This window comes from Pseudorca crassidens, chromosome 12 (genome assembly GCF_039906515.1).
Source record: "Pseudorca crassidens isolate mPseCra1 chromosome 12, mPseCra1.hap1, whole genome shotgun sequence".
Taxonomy (NCBI): domain Eukaryota; kingdom Metazoa; phylum Chordata; class Mammalia; order Artiodactyla; family Delphinidae; genus Pseudorca; species Pseudorca crassidens.
The window spans coordinates 21,047,888-21,066,301 of NC_090307.1; the positions used below are offsets into that span (position 1 = coordinate 21,047,888).

General features: G+C 37.2%; 1 protein-coding gene across 1 annotated transcript in view; it reads right to left on the reverse strand.

Annotated features, from left to right (window-relative positions):
• The window catches only part of LOC137204223 (netrin receptor DCC-like), a 132,423-nt gene that overhangs the window by 94,938 nt on the left and 19,071 nt on the right, over positions 1–18,414 (reverse strand). Inside the window, exon 3 of the mRNA XM_067701459.1 lies at positions 15,217–15,327. Coding sequence (XP_067557560.1) covers positions 15,217–15,327 — 111 coding nt within the window. The remainder of the gene's footprint in view (positions 1–15,216; positions 15,328–18,414) is intronic.

The window sequence follows — 18,414 nt, forward strand, 5'->3', positions numbered from 1 at the left end:
TACCATACTAACAGCTTTTCAAAAGATGCTACATTCTAAAGGTGCTACGTCAACAACATTTTCTAAAGATGCTCTTTTTTTTTCCTTGAAGATACCCATTTGTGAACAAAAGGGACAAGCTATTGTTTGCCCTGAAGATGCCGGAGATATAATATGCAAAGGTGTAAAAAATCATCTCAAAATGTATATATAAATCTTAACAACAGAACACAATGTTTGTAAAGAACTTCCTACTATAAACCCAATGTAAAAGTAATAAAAAGATGAAAGGGATGGATTAATACTTTTCAACCCTATTGCCATGGAGGCTCTCCAGTGTCCTTGAAATGTAATGGGCTCTCCAATGAATTCTATCTGGCATATTTGATGTTTTTGAAATAATTATTGAAATAGGATAATCTGCCTAATCTTATTTTTAGAAAAGGAACTAAATGTGATTCAGATTTTCTGCATTTATGACTTTTTCAAAATAATATGAAAGCCTAATGATTTGAATGACAATATTCAACATCTTTTAGAATAAAAAGAAAAAAAATTCAGAATAACTATTTCTCCATTTTTCTGCAAACCACAGAATATCCCCCTGCAAGTTAGTTAAATTAATAACCATAAAATTACATCTATAAGAGCTTTAAGGGTACCATGGTAATGAATGCACGAACTGATTCTTGAAGAAGAGGGGCTGTCAGTACACAAGACTCATCTTTATTCTTCACTACATAAAAGGAGTTTCAATCCTAGATGCAAACATCAAACTACTTTTTAACGTGATAAAAAAATAAGGGTGTTGATACATAAGAGTATATGCTGCCTCCCATCTAAACATTTAATGGGTTCTTACAACCCAGTTAAGATAATTGGGCCAGGGACTTCTGTGGTGGTGTAGTGGTTAAGAATCCACCTGCTAATGCGGGCGACGTGGGTTCTAGCCCTGATCCGGGAAGATCCCACATGCTGCGGAGCAACTAAGCCCATGTGCCACAACTACTGAGCCTGTGCTCTAGAGCCTGTGCACCACAACGCCTGAGTCTGCACTCTAGAGCCTGCAAGCCACAACTACTGAGCCTGCATGACACAACTACTGAAGCCTGTGTGCCTAGAGCCCTTGCTCCACAACAAGAGAAGCCTGTGCACCGCAATGAAAAGTAGCCCCTGCTCGCTGCAACTAGAGAAAGCCTGCGCCCAGCAATGAAGACCCAACGCAGACAAAAATAAATTAAAAAAAAAAAAAAAAAGATCATTGGGCCAGACGGAATGGTGCCTGTCAAGTATCAGACTTAAGTCATTCAAAATATATGGCCTCATCATAAAGATAACTGTGTTAGGAGATTATTCATAATCTGGAATAGCCCATTTTTACCCACCTACTCACTTCTTAATATAAAGACAGAAACGACAATTTTCCTTTTATGCTACCTGCGTGAGTTTTGTCTAATGCAGCTGACCTTACAGATTATGAAAGTGGTTACTACTGGAATGAACTATAAAACATTTAGAAAATCCGCTATGCAAGGTAAATGATGTAAGTACCCTTTGTTTGAAGGCCAAAACAAATTTGCTATTTAGAAGTCCATGACAGATTTTATAAGTACCTCTAGGATAATGTCTGCATATATAAAGCATAGAGAAGTAGTAAGGTAATTATTGAAATAACTTGAAAACAAAGAACATATCTTGCCTGAAATATCCAAATTAACAAGGCCGCAAATTTCTACCAGAGTCAAGATAACTAGGTTAACTGCCATTCCTGATTAGAATGTGGAATTATGAATTCTGTCTTAGTTTGTTTCTAAAGAATATTTATTGTTCTCTGAGTGATGATACGGACTTTCACTAATGAGTAATATTCACATATAGCACACTGGGAAAGTTACCAGACTAATCTCAGTGACATTTCAACAATTACTGTGCATCTTCTATGCATCAATCATAGTTCTAGGTACTGGGAATAGAGTATTGAGGGAGATAAGACCAAAATAATTAAGAATAAACAAACAAGGAAATCATGAGATCTTGGTAAGCTAGGATATAGGATATAACTGAATCACATACGTGACACATCAAGGAAGGTATCCCTGGAAGAGTCTAAGGTGAATGATCAGAGAGCCAGTCAAGTAGCCCTCAGGGTGGAAAGCTTTATAGACAGAAGGAATAACTACAGCAAAACCTCTAGAGGAAGAAGGAACTTAGTACTTGAAGAAACCAAAGAAGGTCACTGTGCTTGACCATAGACGGAAAAGGAAGAGGATAAAAAGGGAGTCACCCAGTGGGAATGTAAAACGGTGCAGCTGCTATGGAAAATAATATGGTGGTTCCTCAAAAAATTAAAAATAGAATTACCAGGGCTTCCCTGGTGGCACAGTGGTTGAGAGTCCGCCTGCCGATGCAGGGGGACGCGGGTTCGTGCCCCGGTCCGGGAAGATCCCACATGCCGCAGAGCGGCTGGGTGCGTGAGCCATGGCCGCTGAGCCTGCGCATCCGGAGCCTGTGCTCCGCAACAGGAGAGGCCACAACAGTGAGAGGCCCACGTATCGAAAAAAAAAAAAAAAAAAGAATTACCATATGATCTAGCAATTCTACTTATGGGTATATTCTTGAAACAATTGAAAGCAGGTATTCAAACAGATATTTATATACCTGTGTTCATAGCAGCATTCAGGATACTCAAAAGGTAGCATTCAAGATACTCAAAAGATAGAAGCAACTCAAGTGTCCATCATGATAAACAAACTGTGTTCTATATATATAATGGAATAATTTTCATCTTTCAAAAGGAAGGAAATTCTGACATGCTACAAGAACCTTTAGGACATTATGCAAGTGAAATAAGTTAGTCACAGTAGGACAAAATTATATGATTCCATATATATGAGATATTTAAAGCAGTCAAGTTAATAAAGACAAAGTAGAATGATGACTGCTGGCAGCTGGGAGGAGGGAAGAGGGAGGAGTAAGGAGTTACCATTTAATGGGTATAGCGTTTCAGTTTTGCAAAATTAAAAGAGTTTTGGAGAAGGGTAGTAGTGATGGTTACTAAACAGTGTGACTGTACTTAATGCTACTGGACCGTACACTTAAAAATGGTTAAAATGGTAAATTTTGCGTAATGTGTACTTTAAAACAATTCTTTAAAAAGTTAAAAAAATTTGGAGACCATGAAAACATGTTTGCACTTGTCTGCGTGGCCACTGTGGAGATGCAGTGTACGTATCTGGGACTTCTGAGAGGTGCAGTCAACAGAGCTGTGTCACTGGCATGGTAAAGAGGAGGATCGATGATAACTCACAGACCTTTGGCTTTTGGGCAACTGGTGGATGATGTACTGAGCTGAGGAAAAACAGACACATTTTTTGGTCGTGGTCAATTTGAGATGCCTGTTAGTCACATATATAGATATTAGGGAACTAGGAAGGGATAGAGGTTTTGGAGAAAGACCATGGACAGGTTTATAGATGTGGAAGCCACCAGCATATAGAAGGTATTTAAAATAAATCTGTATGGATACACAGTGTGACCATGTGTGAAAACAAATAAAATACAAATAAGATGCTATCAAGCAAATAAGATCACCCAAAACTCCCTAAAGTCTTCCATTATCACATTGGAAGGCCAGGTTCTTTACTTTTTTTTTTTTGCGGTACGCGGGCCTCTCACTGCTGTGGCCTCTCCCGTTGTGGAGCACAGGCTCCGGATGCACAGGCTCAGCAGCCGTGGCTCACGGGCCCAGCCGCTCCGCGGCATGTGGGATCTTCCCGGACCGGGTCACGAACCCGCGTCCCCTGCATCGGCAGGCGGACTCTCAACCACTGCGCCACCAGGGAAGCTCTGTCCTCATTTCTTACCACTTCCCCCCTTGCTCACCTCATCCCAGCCATCCACAGTGGACACTTACTTTTCCTCAAACATGACAGGCATGCTCTGGCCTCAGGGTATTTGCACTTGCTGTAGCCTCTGCCTGGGAAGCTCTGCCTCAGAGATACCTTCCTCCCTGACCTTCTTCAGGTTTAGTTATTTAATTTCCAATTTCAGACTTCTCTGGCTACCATATTTAAAACTGCAATCTTTCCCTAATCTCTAATCTCTTACTACTCTCCTAATAATCTCCTCTCATGTTTTTCCCCATAGGATTTATGGTCACTTATTGTGCTACCTATTTCATGTGATTATTTCATTATTCTTTGTCTCATCTCTCTCCATAAATTCTCTATAACTCCAGTAATTAGAATAGTTCCTGGCACAAATCGCTCAAGAATACAGAAATAAAGTCTATATTTCCTATAAGGTTCAATACATTATGCATGACTCATTAAATATAAAATTACCACAATTTTATATAACTCTCTCCATAACATTTTTAAGAAAAAAAATGGAATAACATTTTTTAACTTTGATGATGAAACGAGATGAAAATATAGTTATTAATGTCATTTTCTCCTAGTCACCAGCAAGATTGGTCTCCTCTGGCTCCTGCTAACGAAAATGACTGCGGCTGTGTACCGTCTGCTGTGGATACGGCACTGCCAAGTAGTGTCAGGCAGCTGGTACTTTTGACAAATACATGTTTATTCTTTATTTAGTATGCTGCATTTTATGGTTCCTTTTGTTAGAGTTTTGCTCCAGTCCTTAACAGCTTATATTTCTTTACAGAGAGTTACAGAAGGCAATTGACATACCCACACTCTGTCTTTCTAGACAGGTCTGGTACATACTAATGTGTTCATTTCTACTGGCAGGGCCTGTTCTCAGCAAAGGACATCATCTTCCTTAAGCCACTACACCTCTGTAAACTTGGAATGTTGTTTGTTTATTGCAGGGGACAATCACTTCTATTCATCATTTAATTCGACTGTGTTATTCTGTTTTACTTTTTGCAGTTCTACTCCTACCATTTTCTCAGACTTAACTTTTTAATATAGTTTTAAAATTTACACGCAGCAAATTCACTCAGTGGTACTCAGTTCATGTATCCAGCATTCCCGCCATGGTACAGGAAAGTACCACCCCCACCTCAAAATTTCCTCATGCTGCTTCCCTTTGCAATCATTCCCTCCCCCAATCTCAGGAAGCCTGCTGGCCTGGGTGACTGGTGGATGCCAGTACTGTCCCAATGTGAATAACACATTGAGTTATAACAGAAATGATGCCTTGCAGATCAGCTCACAACCTCCAATTGTTTAAAAGGATGTTTTTGAGCTCTCCATCTTTGTTATACTTGAAAATACCAAAAGAAAAAAACAACAAAATCTTTAAAACCACCCATGGCCAATCTGTCTTGGAATTATATAAGTGATAACTTCACCCTCTTTTGCTTCAATTCCATCATTAGAATCACTGTCAACTAGTTTGATGTAAGAGAAGGAAAACTTTATGTTCTACCAAAAGTACTGGCGATAGTCTCAACACTATTTATTGAATAATCTGCTGATGGAAATATCAACTTTATTATTTTATTTATTTCTCAAATGATAGCAAATGTTTCTGCTCTCTATGTTCTGTTACACTGATCTACATACTTGTCTATTTCTATGCCAGACAGTACTATATTGGTTTTAAATCAGGTTTTATACTAAAAATGTTTGTTCTACTTTGTCAAAATGTTTTCGAATTCTTTTATATTTATTCTTCCATATAAAGTTTACTCTGATTGGAATAATATTAAATTAACCATTAATTTGGGAAAAACTAAGTTATGTAATGGCAAGGTTTGCATCAAAGAATATACATACCTTTCTATTTACTCATGTTTTATTTTTTATATTTTAATAAAATGCTATTGTTTTCTTCATATACATTTGTTTACATCTTGTTAAATTTAGTCTTAGATTTACTTTAGGTTGCTGTATGAGTGCATTTCTTTTCTTTTTAATATTTAAACTAATTATTGATAGTGTAATAAAAAGCTACTTTTGTGTATGTATGTGTGTGTGTGTGTGTGTGTGTGTATATATATATATATATATCGAAACCTACTACATTACATTTTCTTATTGGTTCTTATAGGTTTTCAGTGTAGTTTCTTAAAATTTCCAAATATGCAGTCACACCATTTATAAAAATCAATTCTTTCCCTCTGTAATAAAATGTTAACGGCTTTTTAAGTTTTTTTTGTTTTTGTTTTTACCAAAACCTCTACACTCTGTTGAATAACAGAAATAGTAGAAATAGGAAGCTTCCTTAGCTTGTTTGGATCTTAAAGCCAAAGGAGTTAGTATTTTACCATGTAGCATAATGCTTACATTTTTACAATTTTTTTTTTTTTTTTTTTTTTGCGGGACGTGGGCCTCTCACTGTTGTGGCCTCTCCCGTTGTGGAGCACAGGCTCCGGACACGCAGGCTCAGCGGCCATGGCTCACGGGCCCAGATGCTCCGTGGCATGTGGGATCTTCCCGGACCGGGGCACGAACCCGCGTCCCCTGAATCGGCAGGCGGACTCTCAACCACTGCGCCACCAGGGAAGCCCCAATAATGCTTTTTACAATAATATTTTGAAAGTTTCTTTACATTCCTATGTTAACATGAGTTTTTAAAAGATTGGTAATAACCGTCTAAATTTACAAAACGCCCTCCTGCATCTATTGATAAAATTATATGACAACACCCCTTTAAATTATTCCTTAATTAGATGGTGGCTTTTAAGATGTGCTGAATGTATGTCCTGCTTTTGTATCAGAAGGGAACACATCTAATCTCTTAATGCAGACAAGGCTTTATGATCATGAACAAGAAGAAGCTTCATAAGACAATGATATTAGTATTTCATATTGCTGTCAAGGTTTGAGATCTAATTTATCAAAACAAACAATATCAATAAGCATTTGTTGAGTGTTTGATATATATCAGACATGCTGCTGAGTATTTTACTACCATTATCATAGTTAATTTTCACAAAAATGTGTTGGTATTGTTGTTACTCTACCTGTAGATGAGAAAACTCAGGGAAGTTTAGCTCCTTGCCCAAGATTGTATAGTGAGTGGAGCAGGATTCAAACCTAGTTACTAAGACTTCAGAGTCCACAATTTTATCCATTACATTACACTTAGAAAAAGTCAATCAAGTCATAGGGAATCAAACATTTCATGAGAGCATTAAAAAGTTTGCTACAGCCAAGGAAAGGATTTGGAATTTCCTTGAACATTTATTGAAGTCTAAATCATTCGTACCATGCTTTGTATAGTGGAGCTCTAAGATTTTGAACAACCACTCGCTGAAGAACTAAAGCAGATTTTAAGTTCCTTTCAAAAACCAGTTTTGGCTTTGATGGCAACATTTCTTATATGTAAGGTGAATTCCACTTGAATGAGAATAAGGGGCTGTATTCTTCAACTTCATGATGACTTGGCTGCTGTACCACTGGCCTAACCTTATCCCATGAGCCTATTTGTCAATCAGCAATGCAAAATATCATGGATTTCCTATCAAAAGCCCATGTGAAAGAAATCCTTTTTCACAACATGCCACCTACATTCCACTGTGCATAAAATCTCATACTAACATCTTTGTATCTCCAGATGATCACATTTGCAAGATCAATGGTATAAACCACCCCACTCTTTACCCTCAAATTGGTACATCTACTTAGATGCATTTTAAAAGAACGTTTTTATCAAAAGAAATAGTCAAATGAAAATAATTTCTGTATTTGTTAAAATTTAAAAATCAATTTTATAAAACTGTACCTAATATTTTTAATCTAAAGGGTATACAAGTAAACCATGTTGCCTAGATTTTAGGTGTTAAAAGTTACATTCGAGATGTAACATAATTTCTTTTGGACCAAAGAATTATTTAGAAGTATGTTTTATATTTGCAAATATATATTGGGTATTATATTATTATTAACTATTAGTTTAATTACATGGTGATCAATGAATGTGTTTAGTATGATCCAAGAACTTTAAATCCATTTCTTTATAGGCAAACACTAAATGTTCTTTGGATGCTTAGGGAAAAAAAATATGATTTTCTAATTGTGTGAATATTTCAGTTATGTCCAAGTAAATCTTCTATATTCCTTCCTTTTTCCTTTTTTTTTTAACTGGTTATGATGGGAGTAGGGCAGTTCTTTTTTTTTTTATTTTTATTTTTTTTATACAGCAGGTTCTTATTAGTCATCAATTTTATGCACATCAGTGTATACATGTGAATCCCAATCACCCAAATCATCAACCACCATTCCCACCCCCCCACGGCTTTTTGCCCTTGGTGTCCATATGTTTCTTCTCTACATCTGTGTCTCAACTTCTGCCCTGCAAACTGGTTCATCTGTACCATTTTTTTAGGTTCCACATACATGCTTTAATATATGATATTTGTTTTTCTTTTTCTGACTTACTTCACTCTGTATGACAGTCTCTAGATCCATCCACGTCTCAACAAATGACCCAATTTCGTTCCTTTTTATGGCTGAGTAATATTCCATTGTATATATGTGCCACATCTTCTTTATCCATTTGTGTGTTGATGGGAATTTAGGTTGCTTCCATGACCTGGCTATTGTAAATAGTGCTGCAATGAACATTGGGGTGCATGTGTCTATTTTTTTTTTTTTTTGGCGGTATGCGGGCCTCTCACTGTTGTGGCCTCTCCTGTTGTGGAGCACAGGCTCCGGAGGTGCTCCGGATGCGCAGGCTCAGCGGCCATGGCTCACGGGCCCAGCTGCTCTGCGGCATGTGGGATCTTCCCGGACCGGGGCACGAACCCGCGTCCCCTGCATCGGCAAGCAGACCCTCAACCACTGTGCCACCAGGGAAGCCTGCGTGTGTCTTTTTGAATTATGGTTTTCTCTGGGTATATGTCCAATAGTGAGATTGTTGGACCACATGGTAATTCTATTTTTAGTTTTTTAAGGAACCTCCATACTGTTCTCCATAGTGGGTATATCAATTTACATTCCCCCCAATAAAAATAATATTATTTTTCCCTTTTCTTGTCCTACTTTCTATTTCAAGTTTACTGCTCATTTTTTCATACCTTTTGGCCTCAAATGATGTTAACATGAAACCAAAAGAAAACACAAACTGGTTTATCTTATTTTAAACAAATTTTATTTTGGTATAATTATACTTAATCTTTGTCAATGATTGAAATGACACAAACAAAAAATTTTTTTTTTCTTCTGGCAGTTGTATTAGTTTCCTATTGCTACTATACTTGGTGTATTAACTTACCAGAAGCTTGGTGGCTTAAAACAGCATAAATTTATTATGTTACATTTCTGGAGGTCAGAACTCTAATATCTGTTTCAGTGAGCTAAAATCAAGGTATCAGCAGGGCCTAATAACTCTTTCTTGAGGCTCTAAGGGACCATGTGTTTTCTTGCTTTTTTCGAACTTCCTTGGCTCATGCCCCACGTCACTCCAACCTGATTCTGCTGTCACACCTCCTGTCATTCTGAGCTTCCTACCTCCTTCTTCCAAGAACACTTTTGAATACATTGGGTCCACCCAGAAAATCCAGGATAATCGCCTATCTCACAAACCTTAATTTAATCACATGTGCAAAGTCTCTCACTCACAGACCCCAGGGATTAGGATGTGGACATTTTGGGGGGGCATTATTCAGCCTACCACAACTCTTCCATGTATTATTTTCTCCTTCCTTCCTTCTTTCTCTCCTTCTTCCTTTCTTTTTTCTATTCTTCAATTTATTTCAGTGAGTCAAAAACTTATTTTTCTCATTTCTCCTTCTTCTGCCTAGAGATTTCCCACTTGTCAGAGTCTATTTTTTGAATGAATATGACATTTTTAATATGCAATGTTTCTTCTTTCTGGGTGGAGTCATCATCTTAGATTTTACCATTATTCTTAAAATAAACTTTAATGTGTTCCTTCTCAAAGCCATATGCCCAGGGAGTATCACATATCATGCAGATTCCAAAAGGCAGAAGTTTTTTCATGGTTCACTTCTCAAATGAAATGAATTTGCAGTAATTCCACTTTACCATTACCGAACAGGCTAATAGGGTTAATTATCTATTTCCTGGGGTCAGGAAATTAGAACCTCTTCTTAGATTCACAGTTTTTGCTTACATCACTCTTGTATTTTCAGGAGTCTCTGCACTGCTGATTTTTGCTAGCCAAGCTCCTCCATTTTAGGGTAGAGGTTTAATTTTAAATTATATCATTATTGATTTGTATAACAATTTCTACCTGTTCACTTTAATTTTTTTTTTTAAAGCAGCACAAATGGATGTCCAACCTCAATTTCCTGGAGGATGCCGTGCCGAACTTCCTCATAAATTCCTTCATATCCTTATGCAAAACATTTACATAAGAACTTTGGGGAATTCTAATGATTTTGTTTTTTTAAGCTGAAATTTTGAGGCACAAAATAAATATTTTAAAACTTCCCAGCTGTTAGTAATAGCAAACATGCTTTCAGGGAACCCTGAACAAACAGTGAGGTTTGGCTCTGTAATTACTTTAACAAAACATCCTAATTAAAAGGGTAATCCATAAGGAACTGGAGTATTTCTCCAAGTTACTGTAGATCTTCACACTGCTTAAATCAAACAGAGAAGGCAAGAGAAGCTACAGAAGTCACGGAAGGAGAGGGAATTACTTTCATTGCTTTCAGCTATCTGTACAAACCGCTGCTTCTGTTTAGCTGACTTGCAAGGCTCAGAGTTACCATTACCACCCTAATGAGTAGATCACACCTTCTGAGTTCACAAGGTGACTTAAAGGCAAAGGGAGAAAGTTACGCAACACTATGCACCTAGAAGGGCCAACACTGGGTTTCCCAGCCAATGTAGATTTCTCTGGCTACAGCAAAGAATGCCTCCCATTTCAAGTGGTTTTCAAAAGGATTGCTTCCTCCTTATCCGAAAACTTAAAGGAAATCAAAGCCATTCTATATGGAAATCTGACTTCGGAATGCTTAGCTATGAAAGCTCTGGTAGAAGTCATCTAAGTCTCATTTTATAATTTAAACATTTACTTGAATAAGTTAAAATGAGATGAATATTTAAAGAAAACTTCCATAGCTTAAATATATGTATATATTTATCCTATAGATTCTATATTCTATATTATTTCTATATTTCCATATAGAAAGAGAGCAAGCCATCCCGCTGAGTATTCTCTTGGCGCTACTAGTGACCACTTCTGAGCTTGTCCATTCATCCGAATATTAATTCGTATCAAGGGTTATACTTTCTACTATTTGAATGATGTAGTCAAAAGAAAAAAAAAAACAGGAGGAAGGAAGAGGAATTGAAATAAGTTTCAGGGAGTTGCTCAGTGAAAAGAGATCACGGGGTCCAGAAATTGAGAAAGGCTTAGGACCAAATATGTCTGGTCCTATTAATTTAGTACAGTGAGTAAAATCAGTGCTTTACAAAGCAAGTGAAACACATCTGTCCCACGCTCCTATAGTTAAATACCCTGAAATGGCTATTAGTTTCCATTACGTTTTAAATGTATACTATCTTAAATCATAAACTATAACAGCATTATGTGCAAGAAGTATGAACTGTACTAGGTTTCTTCTATTAATTTTTCATTTACCTTTTGTCAGATTACTGATGCACATCTTACGATCAAGGACAAGAACTGTGTAAACAATTATAATCCAAATGAAGAAGTGCAAGAATGAGAGAAGAGGCAGTATTTGAAATGTACTGAAATGTGTTAACCAGCTGCTAAAGGAGTACCATTTGGATGAGGGAGGATGAATTCTGAACAAATAGTGGTAGAAATGATTTTTCTTAAGGTATTCACTTTGAAAAATGTCTACTATGCTGTCCTACACACCCTTCCCTGTAATCCTAGCCATCAGGCCCCTTTCCCTGAAGTTTCTAGTTTAAGTACTATTTGTTTTCATGATGCCTGTTCAATCATTGCAGCCAGTATCTGTTAGTGCCTCAAGAGAGCTGTTCATTTTTCACATTTGTACTCCCTGTTTACTTGGCACATCATAACTGCTTAATCAATACTCAAATAAGGAAAAAAGTCAGGAGGGAGGCTGCATGCAGAAGAGAGATATTATTAAGCTAAAAACATGGTACAGTTCAAACATCCAGTGAAACAGCATTTATTAAGACACTATTCATGAGCTCGGCAGAGAGGTTCTTGATTAGAATAGATGTATGAAATGGATTCTACTTAGATCACATAGACATGAAAAGAATGCAGTTAAGTGGAAGCTTTGTGCCATCCCAGGAGCTGTGATTTTACATTTTGGTTCTACGTACAATGTGAGTCTTTCAGAGTGAGGAGAAAGAACACATAAGTCAAGTGGAGCGCCCCATTCATCCTGGATATTTTATAGGAACTTCAGCACCTCCACTCCATTTATTTTCACTCCTTCCGGTAAGAGATAGAGTCCCTTAAGTTTGGGTAAATGATATGACTTCATTTCTTAGAATCTTTTGCCTTGAATCACTGTGTTTTTATTGTCATTGGGTCAGTTCTAAAGGATTCATGGGGACTTTGCTTTGATAACCTGTACTGGGCATTGACTCACCCAACCCGGTCTTAAGTGTCAGCTCCACAGTTACCAGCAGAGTGACTGAATCAAGTTGGTTTAATTTTCTTAGCTTAAGTTACTGTTCTTTAAAAGTAAGGATAACAATATATACCCCACATGTATAGATGAGAGTATAAAACACAAGTATATAAACTTTAAAAGTTATTTCTCAAGTAAAATAGAAAAATGAAGTATTCCTACAGCATATCCTAACCATCCTTTTATTGTTTAAATAAGACAGATCATGTCCTCATGACTTTAGGCCCAGCTATCCCGGCCTCCTTGTCATACTTCAACCACCAACTGGGCTTCAATTTCTGGATGGTCTCTTCTTGCTATTCCTTCTGAACCAAGGGCTCTTGTCTGACCTATTTGCATGGCTGTCTCCCTCACTTTCTCAAAGTCTGTGCTATATTTTCCTTATATGAGAAATCTTCTCAATCCCCTATATAAAAGAGTACTCCCGAATCATTTGTTATTCCTTCTACCACACTTTGTTTTCTTCTGATAATTTATCACTATCTATCTCTACCTCAATAAAATTTATACTCTTTGAGAGTAGGGACTTTGTTTATTGCTTTGCCCCTAGTACCTAAAATAATGCCTGGTATATAAAATTTTTCAAGAAAAATTACATGTTGAATAAATGATTACATGAATTCAAGTTCCCTAACCTATTAATGAAGGGTGTATGTTTTGCAAAGTGTGAATTTGTGTAGCTCCACTTCTCGATTTACCTTATCTAAGACAAGTTAAATAACATTTTCTAAGCCCCAAGTTACTTTATTTTAGGGTTTACTTTAGGGTTGTCCTAACTGAGTTGGCCCATGTCTGTCTACTTCTAAAACATTTTTTGTGCTTTAGCCAGACTAGTCTCTTCAAAATGCAAACATAATTGTCAGTATTTTAAAAAATTATTTCATGACTTGCTTAGGATAAAGCGGGTTATGGCTTTAATGAGATTCTTAGGACAAAGTTCAAAATCCTTAATTTGGTCTTGCCAGATTTAGAACATGCCTGTCTTGCAAAAGTAACTGCATGCCATCTCTGTGTTTCAGCCTTGATGGTCTTTATTTTGGGTCCCTAGCAGCACCATGACCTATCTTGACTTCAAACATGCATTTACCTTACCCTCTACTTCTCCTCCTCAATTTCTAATAAATGTTTTTGCATAGCTAATTCTTGTTCATCCTTCAGGTTTCATTCAGATGTAAATCTTCTCTACGTCTGTCTCTTTGCCTATCTATCTATCTTCCTATCTTTCTATTTAGCCATCCATCCTATGTTGAACAATAGGATATGGCCAATATTCAACCAGGTATGTATTATAACAATGGTAATTTCCTATGACTTCACTTAGAATGTTTGTCTTTCTAAGCTCCACAAGGAAAAAGAATCATGTCTTTCTTATTTATTATTATATCCTCAGAGCTAAGCACAATGCCTGATGTTTAGCAAATTTTCTATAACTTTTCTTTGAATTAATGTGCTATCACATGGCAGTGACTATCATTACTGTGGAAATAGTGTATGTTGATTGTTTCACTGCCACCATAATCATGTTGTAAACCCAAATCTGTGACAATATTAAAATCATGTATGGCAGTGAGTTCTTTAGAAAGGGAAGAAGGGAAAGATCAAAAAGGAAGAAAATTAAAAGAAGGAGTTTAAGGAAGAGAAAGGGAGGACGGATTTGAGGAATGGTGATGGAGAGAAGAGAGGGAGAGAGAAAAAGGAGAGGAAAAGAAAGAGATACAGCATTTTCACCTTTCAGTAACTTGAATATTTTCAGGTCTATTAGTGAAGAAGAAGTGAATTCCATTGCTGGTTATATAGGCGGCCATCTTGGGTCACCACATTTATAATACACATGTGTTTATTCTTGCAGCTACTTTTTTCTTTGCCCCAGTTTGAATCACCTAGCTTTAAGTTTACTGATCATAACTTACGTCTTTTCAAGTATCTTTCATTTTTATTAATTTCTACTTTGCTCATTTGTAACTCTAATTCTCTAGAGTATATTTTTGCTTTGTTATTTATATTATTTATATTTCTGTTTATTTTTATTATTCACTTTTTTTGTTGCTTCCATTAACCCTTTCTCTTGAATTGTATTTTTGTATTTAGTCATGATGCTTTTTATTTCAAGAAGTATTTCTCAACTGATCATTTTGAAGATGTTGTTATATTTAATGTAGTGACATGTGACTTTTATATGAATCTCAATATCTCATCCACAAGTATTTCAGACAACTATCAATTAAGCAAATAAGGCAGATTGTCCTTTATACAAAAAAATAAGTGTCAAATATTAATGACCATATCATAAGCGTGTCAAAAATACATATTTGCTGTTTTGCAGAAGTACCATAAAAGAGCCAGAGAAGCTATATAAAGTAATTATGTTTTATGATTATTATCAGAAATTGCAGCCATTCCTGTGAAGAAAATGGTTAAGGTCAATTATTCAAAGTAAAATAAATAGTAAAAAGATCATTTCAAATTATTTTGAAAAAAAAGTAATTTGTTATGAAGACTATTATTGATTTATATTTACATGGCATTGCTGAAGACTCTGTATTCATTCAGCATTTTCGCTTTGTTTTGTTTTTGTTTTGCATCTAAAAATTTAAGAAGAATAAATATCCCCAAAGTTGAAGTTTATCAATTTTTTTAAGGTATCCTTTGAAGCTGAAGTAACGAAGAAGACAGAAATCAGAGTGACAGTGATTGGGGAAAGGTCTTACCATCGAGATCATTCTCTGGAGTCTCTGCTGTGTACCAGTTGGAAGGTGGTCCAGTGCCATTGACTGTCATGGCTGACACTTGAAAACTGTACTGACTTCCTTTCTCCAGTCCTGTGAAAGAATTTTCCCCAGAAGAAAAAACTTACTGAAAACAAGTATTTCTGGTGGGTTTTACACGTTTTAGCAAAATTTTAACAATAGTAGACATGCTTTACATTGTTTGTGATTGTTGTGGTAATTATTATTTTAGCCAAAAGGGTTGGAAGATTACAGCAAGAAATCAAATTATTTTTCTTATATCTTCATTTATTTTTCCAGTTTACAAAAACGTAACCCTGAAAATAGCCTCAGGGCAGAGGCAGAATATAAAATATGAACGATGAAGAAATAATCAAAAATAGCAAGGATCATTTTTCCTCACAGTTCAGAAGAGGCCTGCCTATAAATCAAGAAGAGTCAGTCTAAAAATTTATGCTCCATCATTCATTCAAGGTCAGTGATTATGTTCCCTTTGGGCCAAGAAAGAAAACTCCAAAGCCACTGTACTTCAGCAGAAAAACTAGGCCTTTGTCTCTCAAAAACATCACAAGACATAGTTCGTTTTGCATTAGCTTCCATACTAGAACATGAAGAAAGTCTAACTCTATGATAATTTGGACATACATTATAGGACACAGTGATGACCTTAGAGCTGATTTTCCAGTACACAGAGAGTATAGGTAGACAAGAGAGGCCCTGTGTATCATGAGTGTGATACGTGTAAATTTTTAATGTAAACACTTTTCCTTTTAACTGAATCTCAATGTTGCTCATTAACATGAAAAATTATTGTAAAACACATGATGCTTGTCAAAAGATCATATGATTTTTTTGAGACATTGAGGACTCAGTTTAAACTGACAAATTCTTAAGCCTCAATGAGTTGAACAACACTGATAAAAAATAACACCTCTCTGTTTTTTCCATTAATTTGAAATGCCATGAACATTTGGAGCCAAGGAAAAGTCATAAATAAAGCTATTAGAGAAATGATGCTTCTATCAAGTACAAAGTTATGTACTTGTATATTTTTGCATAGGAAGATGAGTAAATCTTGGTACTGAGAAGAATTCTAACTTACTATTAGTAGGAGATGGTGTTTTACATGATGGTTAGAATGGACTTGTTAATGTCGAAGGGCAGTTGTCTTCAATAACCAGTTGTTGGGGAAGCTAGTAAAATAGTCTTGTTCAGGCTTCAGAGACAGAAGTTGGCCTCTGACCAACCTGTGACCCTACCTGGACTGCGCGCCTGCCTACTTACCTAACAATTGCTGCTAGCAAATCAAACGGCGTTTACGATAAGAGAGGGAATGGGTCTTGGAATTTCTTGAGCCCTGGGGACCTGGCCTGTCCCCCGGGGTCTGAAAAATCCTGTGACCGCCGCCCCCATGGTGAAAACAACAGCACTGTTAAAGTGAATCCAGAGCTGCATTTCTGCATGCAAACTGATGATATGAGTTTGTGGCCTGGGATTATAAGTGGGATCCCCAGAACTGCAACTTGAAGTCTCACCCATGGGGTGGCCGCACTGCCTGGGACCCTTCCCCCATTGGGGCTCCAGATTGCTGTTACTCAGGACTTCCCAGCTCCTGCTGCTTGGATCTGGAAGTAGGTGTCGGCCCAATTCGGTGAGGTATGCTCTATTATATACTTTGTTAATATTCTTATTCCTTTCCTTCCAATAATTGTAGATTGAAATTGATATAATCCCTTCTAATGATTGTATATTGAAATTAAATTAAATCACCTTCTATTAAAGATTGATGGAAGCTGTTTATTTGTGTGAGATGAGTGGTTATTTTGCCAGGGAATCCGATGAACCTTAAAACCGAAAGTAGGCTTTTGGCGAAACACTAGTACTGTTAAGAGAAGACAGTTTGATAAACTCACCCACACAAAATGCTGTCCTCTTAAGAGGCTTCTAATTTTCTAAAATAGACTGGAAGGCATGGACTGAGAATAGTTTTGGTGCTGTTGTCTTGTTATCATCAGTGTTTTAATTGTATATCCATAGAGCCACTACAGTGCCTGACACAGGGAAGGCACAAACACAAAACAACTGTTGAAAGATCCACTAAAGCAAGTCTTAGCACAAAGGAAATATTAGACTACAATACAATATCCAACACCATCAGCAAGGTGGTGAACGGATGCTTTTGAACATAAACGCTTTGTGGTGCCTTAAGTAGGCTTGTGCTCACTTTGACTCGTCCCTTAGTTAACATGGCATTGATCTGATACTTGTTAACATTTTTCACCCTTCATAGGTGCTGTTCTTGATTCCTGAGGCAGAGGGATTACAGAGGCTCTTCTGGGAAATTAAAAACTCAGAGGGAGGGACTTCCCTGGTGGCGCAGTGGTTAAGAATCCGCCTGCCAATACAGCAGACACAGGTTTGAGCCCTGGTCCGGGAAGATCCCACATGCCACGGAGCAGCTAAGCCTGTGCGCCACAACTACTGAGCCTGCGCTCTACAGCCCGTGAGAGACAACTACTGGGCCCATGTGCCACAACTACTGAAGCCTGTCTGCCTAGAGCCCATGCTCTGCAACAAGAGAAGCCACCTCAAGAAGAAGCCTGCACAATGCAACAAAGAGCAGCCCCCGCTCACCACAGCTAGAGAAAGCCCGCGTGCAGCAATGAAGACCCAACACAGCCAAAAATAAATAAAATTAAATCTTTAAAGAAAACCAAAAAACAAAATCTCACAGGGAGAGAACTCTAGGAAGAAATGTTTACCGAATTATTGCAGTCATTACAGCTCATGACTTTCATAGTGGTCTCACCTCAAATAGTTTAAGTCCATCAAGAATATACTCTTTTACAGTAAGGGGAAATTTAACTTCATTTTTCTTTGAAATGGATGGACAATTATTCAGTACCACCTCCAGTGACTGACTTGAAATACTTTGTGTGATGGTCAGTTGTATGTGTCAACTTAGCTAAGGTAAAGTCCCCAGTTATTCAATCAAACACTCAGTGTTGCTGGGAAGGTATTTTGTAGATGCGACTAAAGTCCATATTCAGTTGCTTTTACATAAGGGATATTATCCTAGATAATCTGGGTGGGCCGGATTCAGTCAGGTGAAGGGACTGAAGTGCAGACTGAGGCTTCCCTGAAGAAGAAATTTCACCTGCAGCTATCTTTCCTGATGGC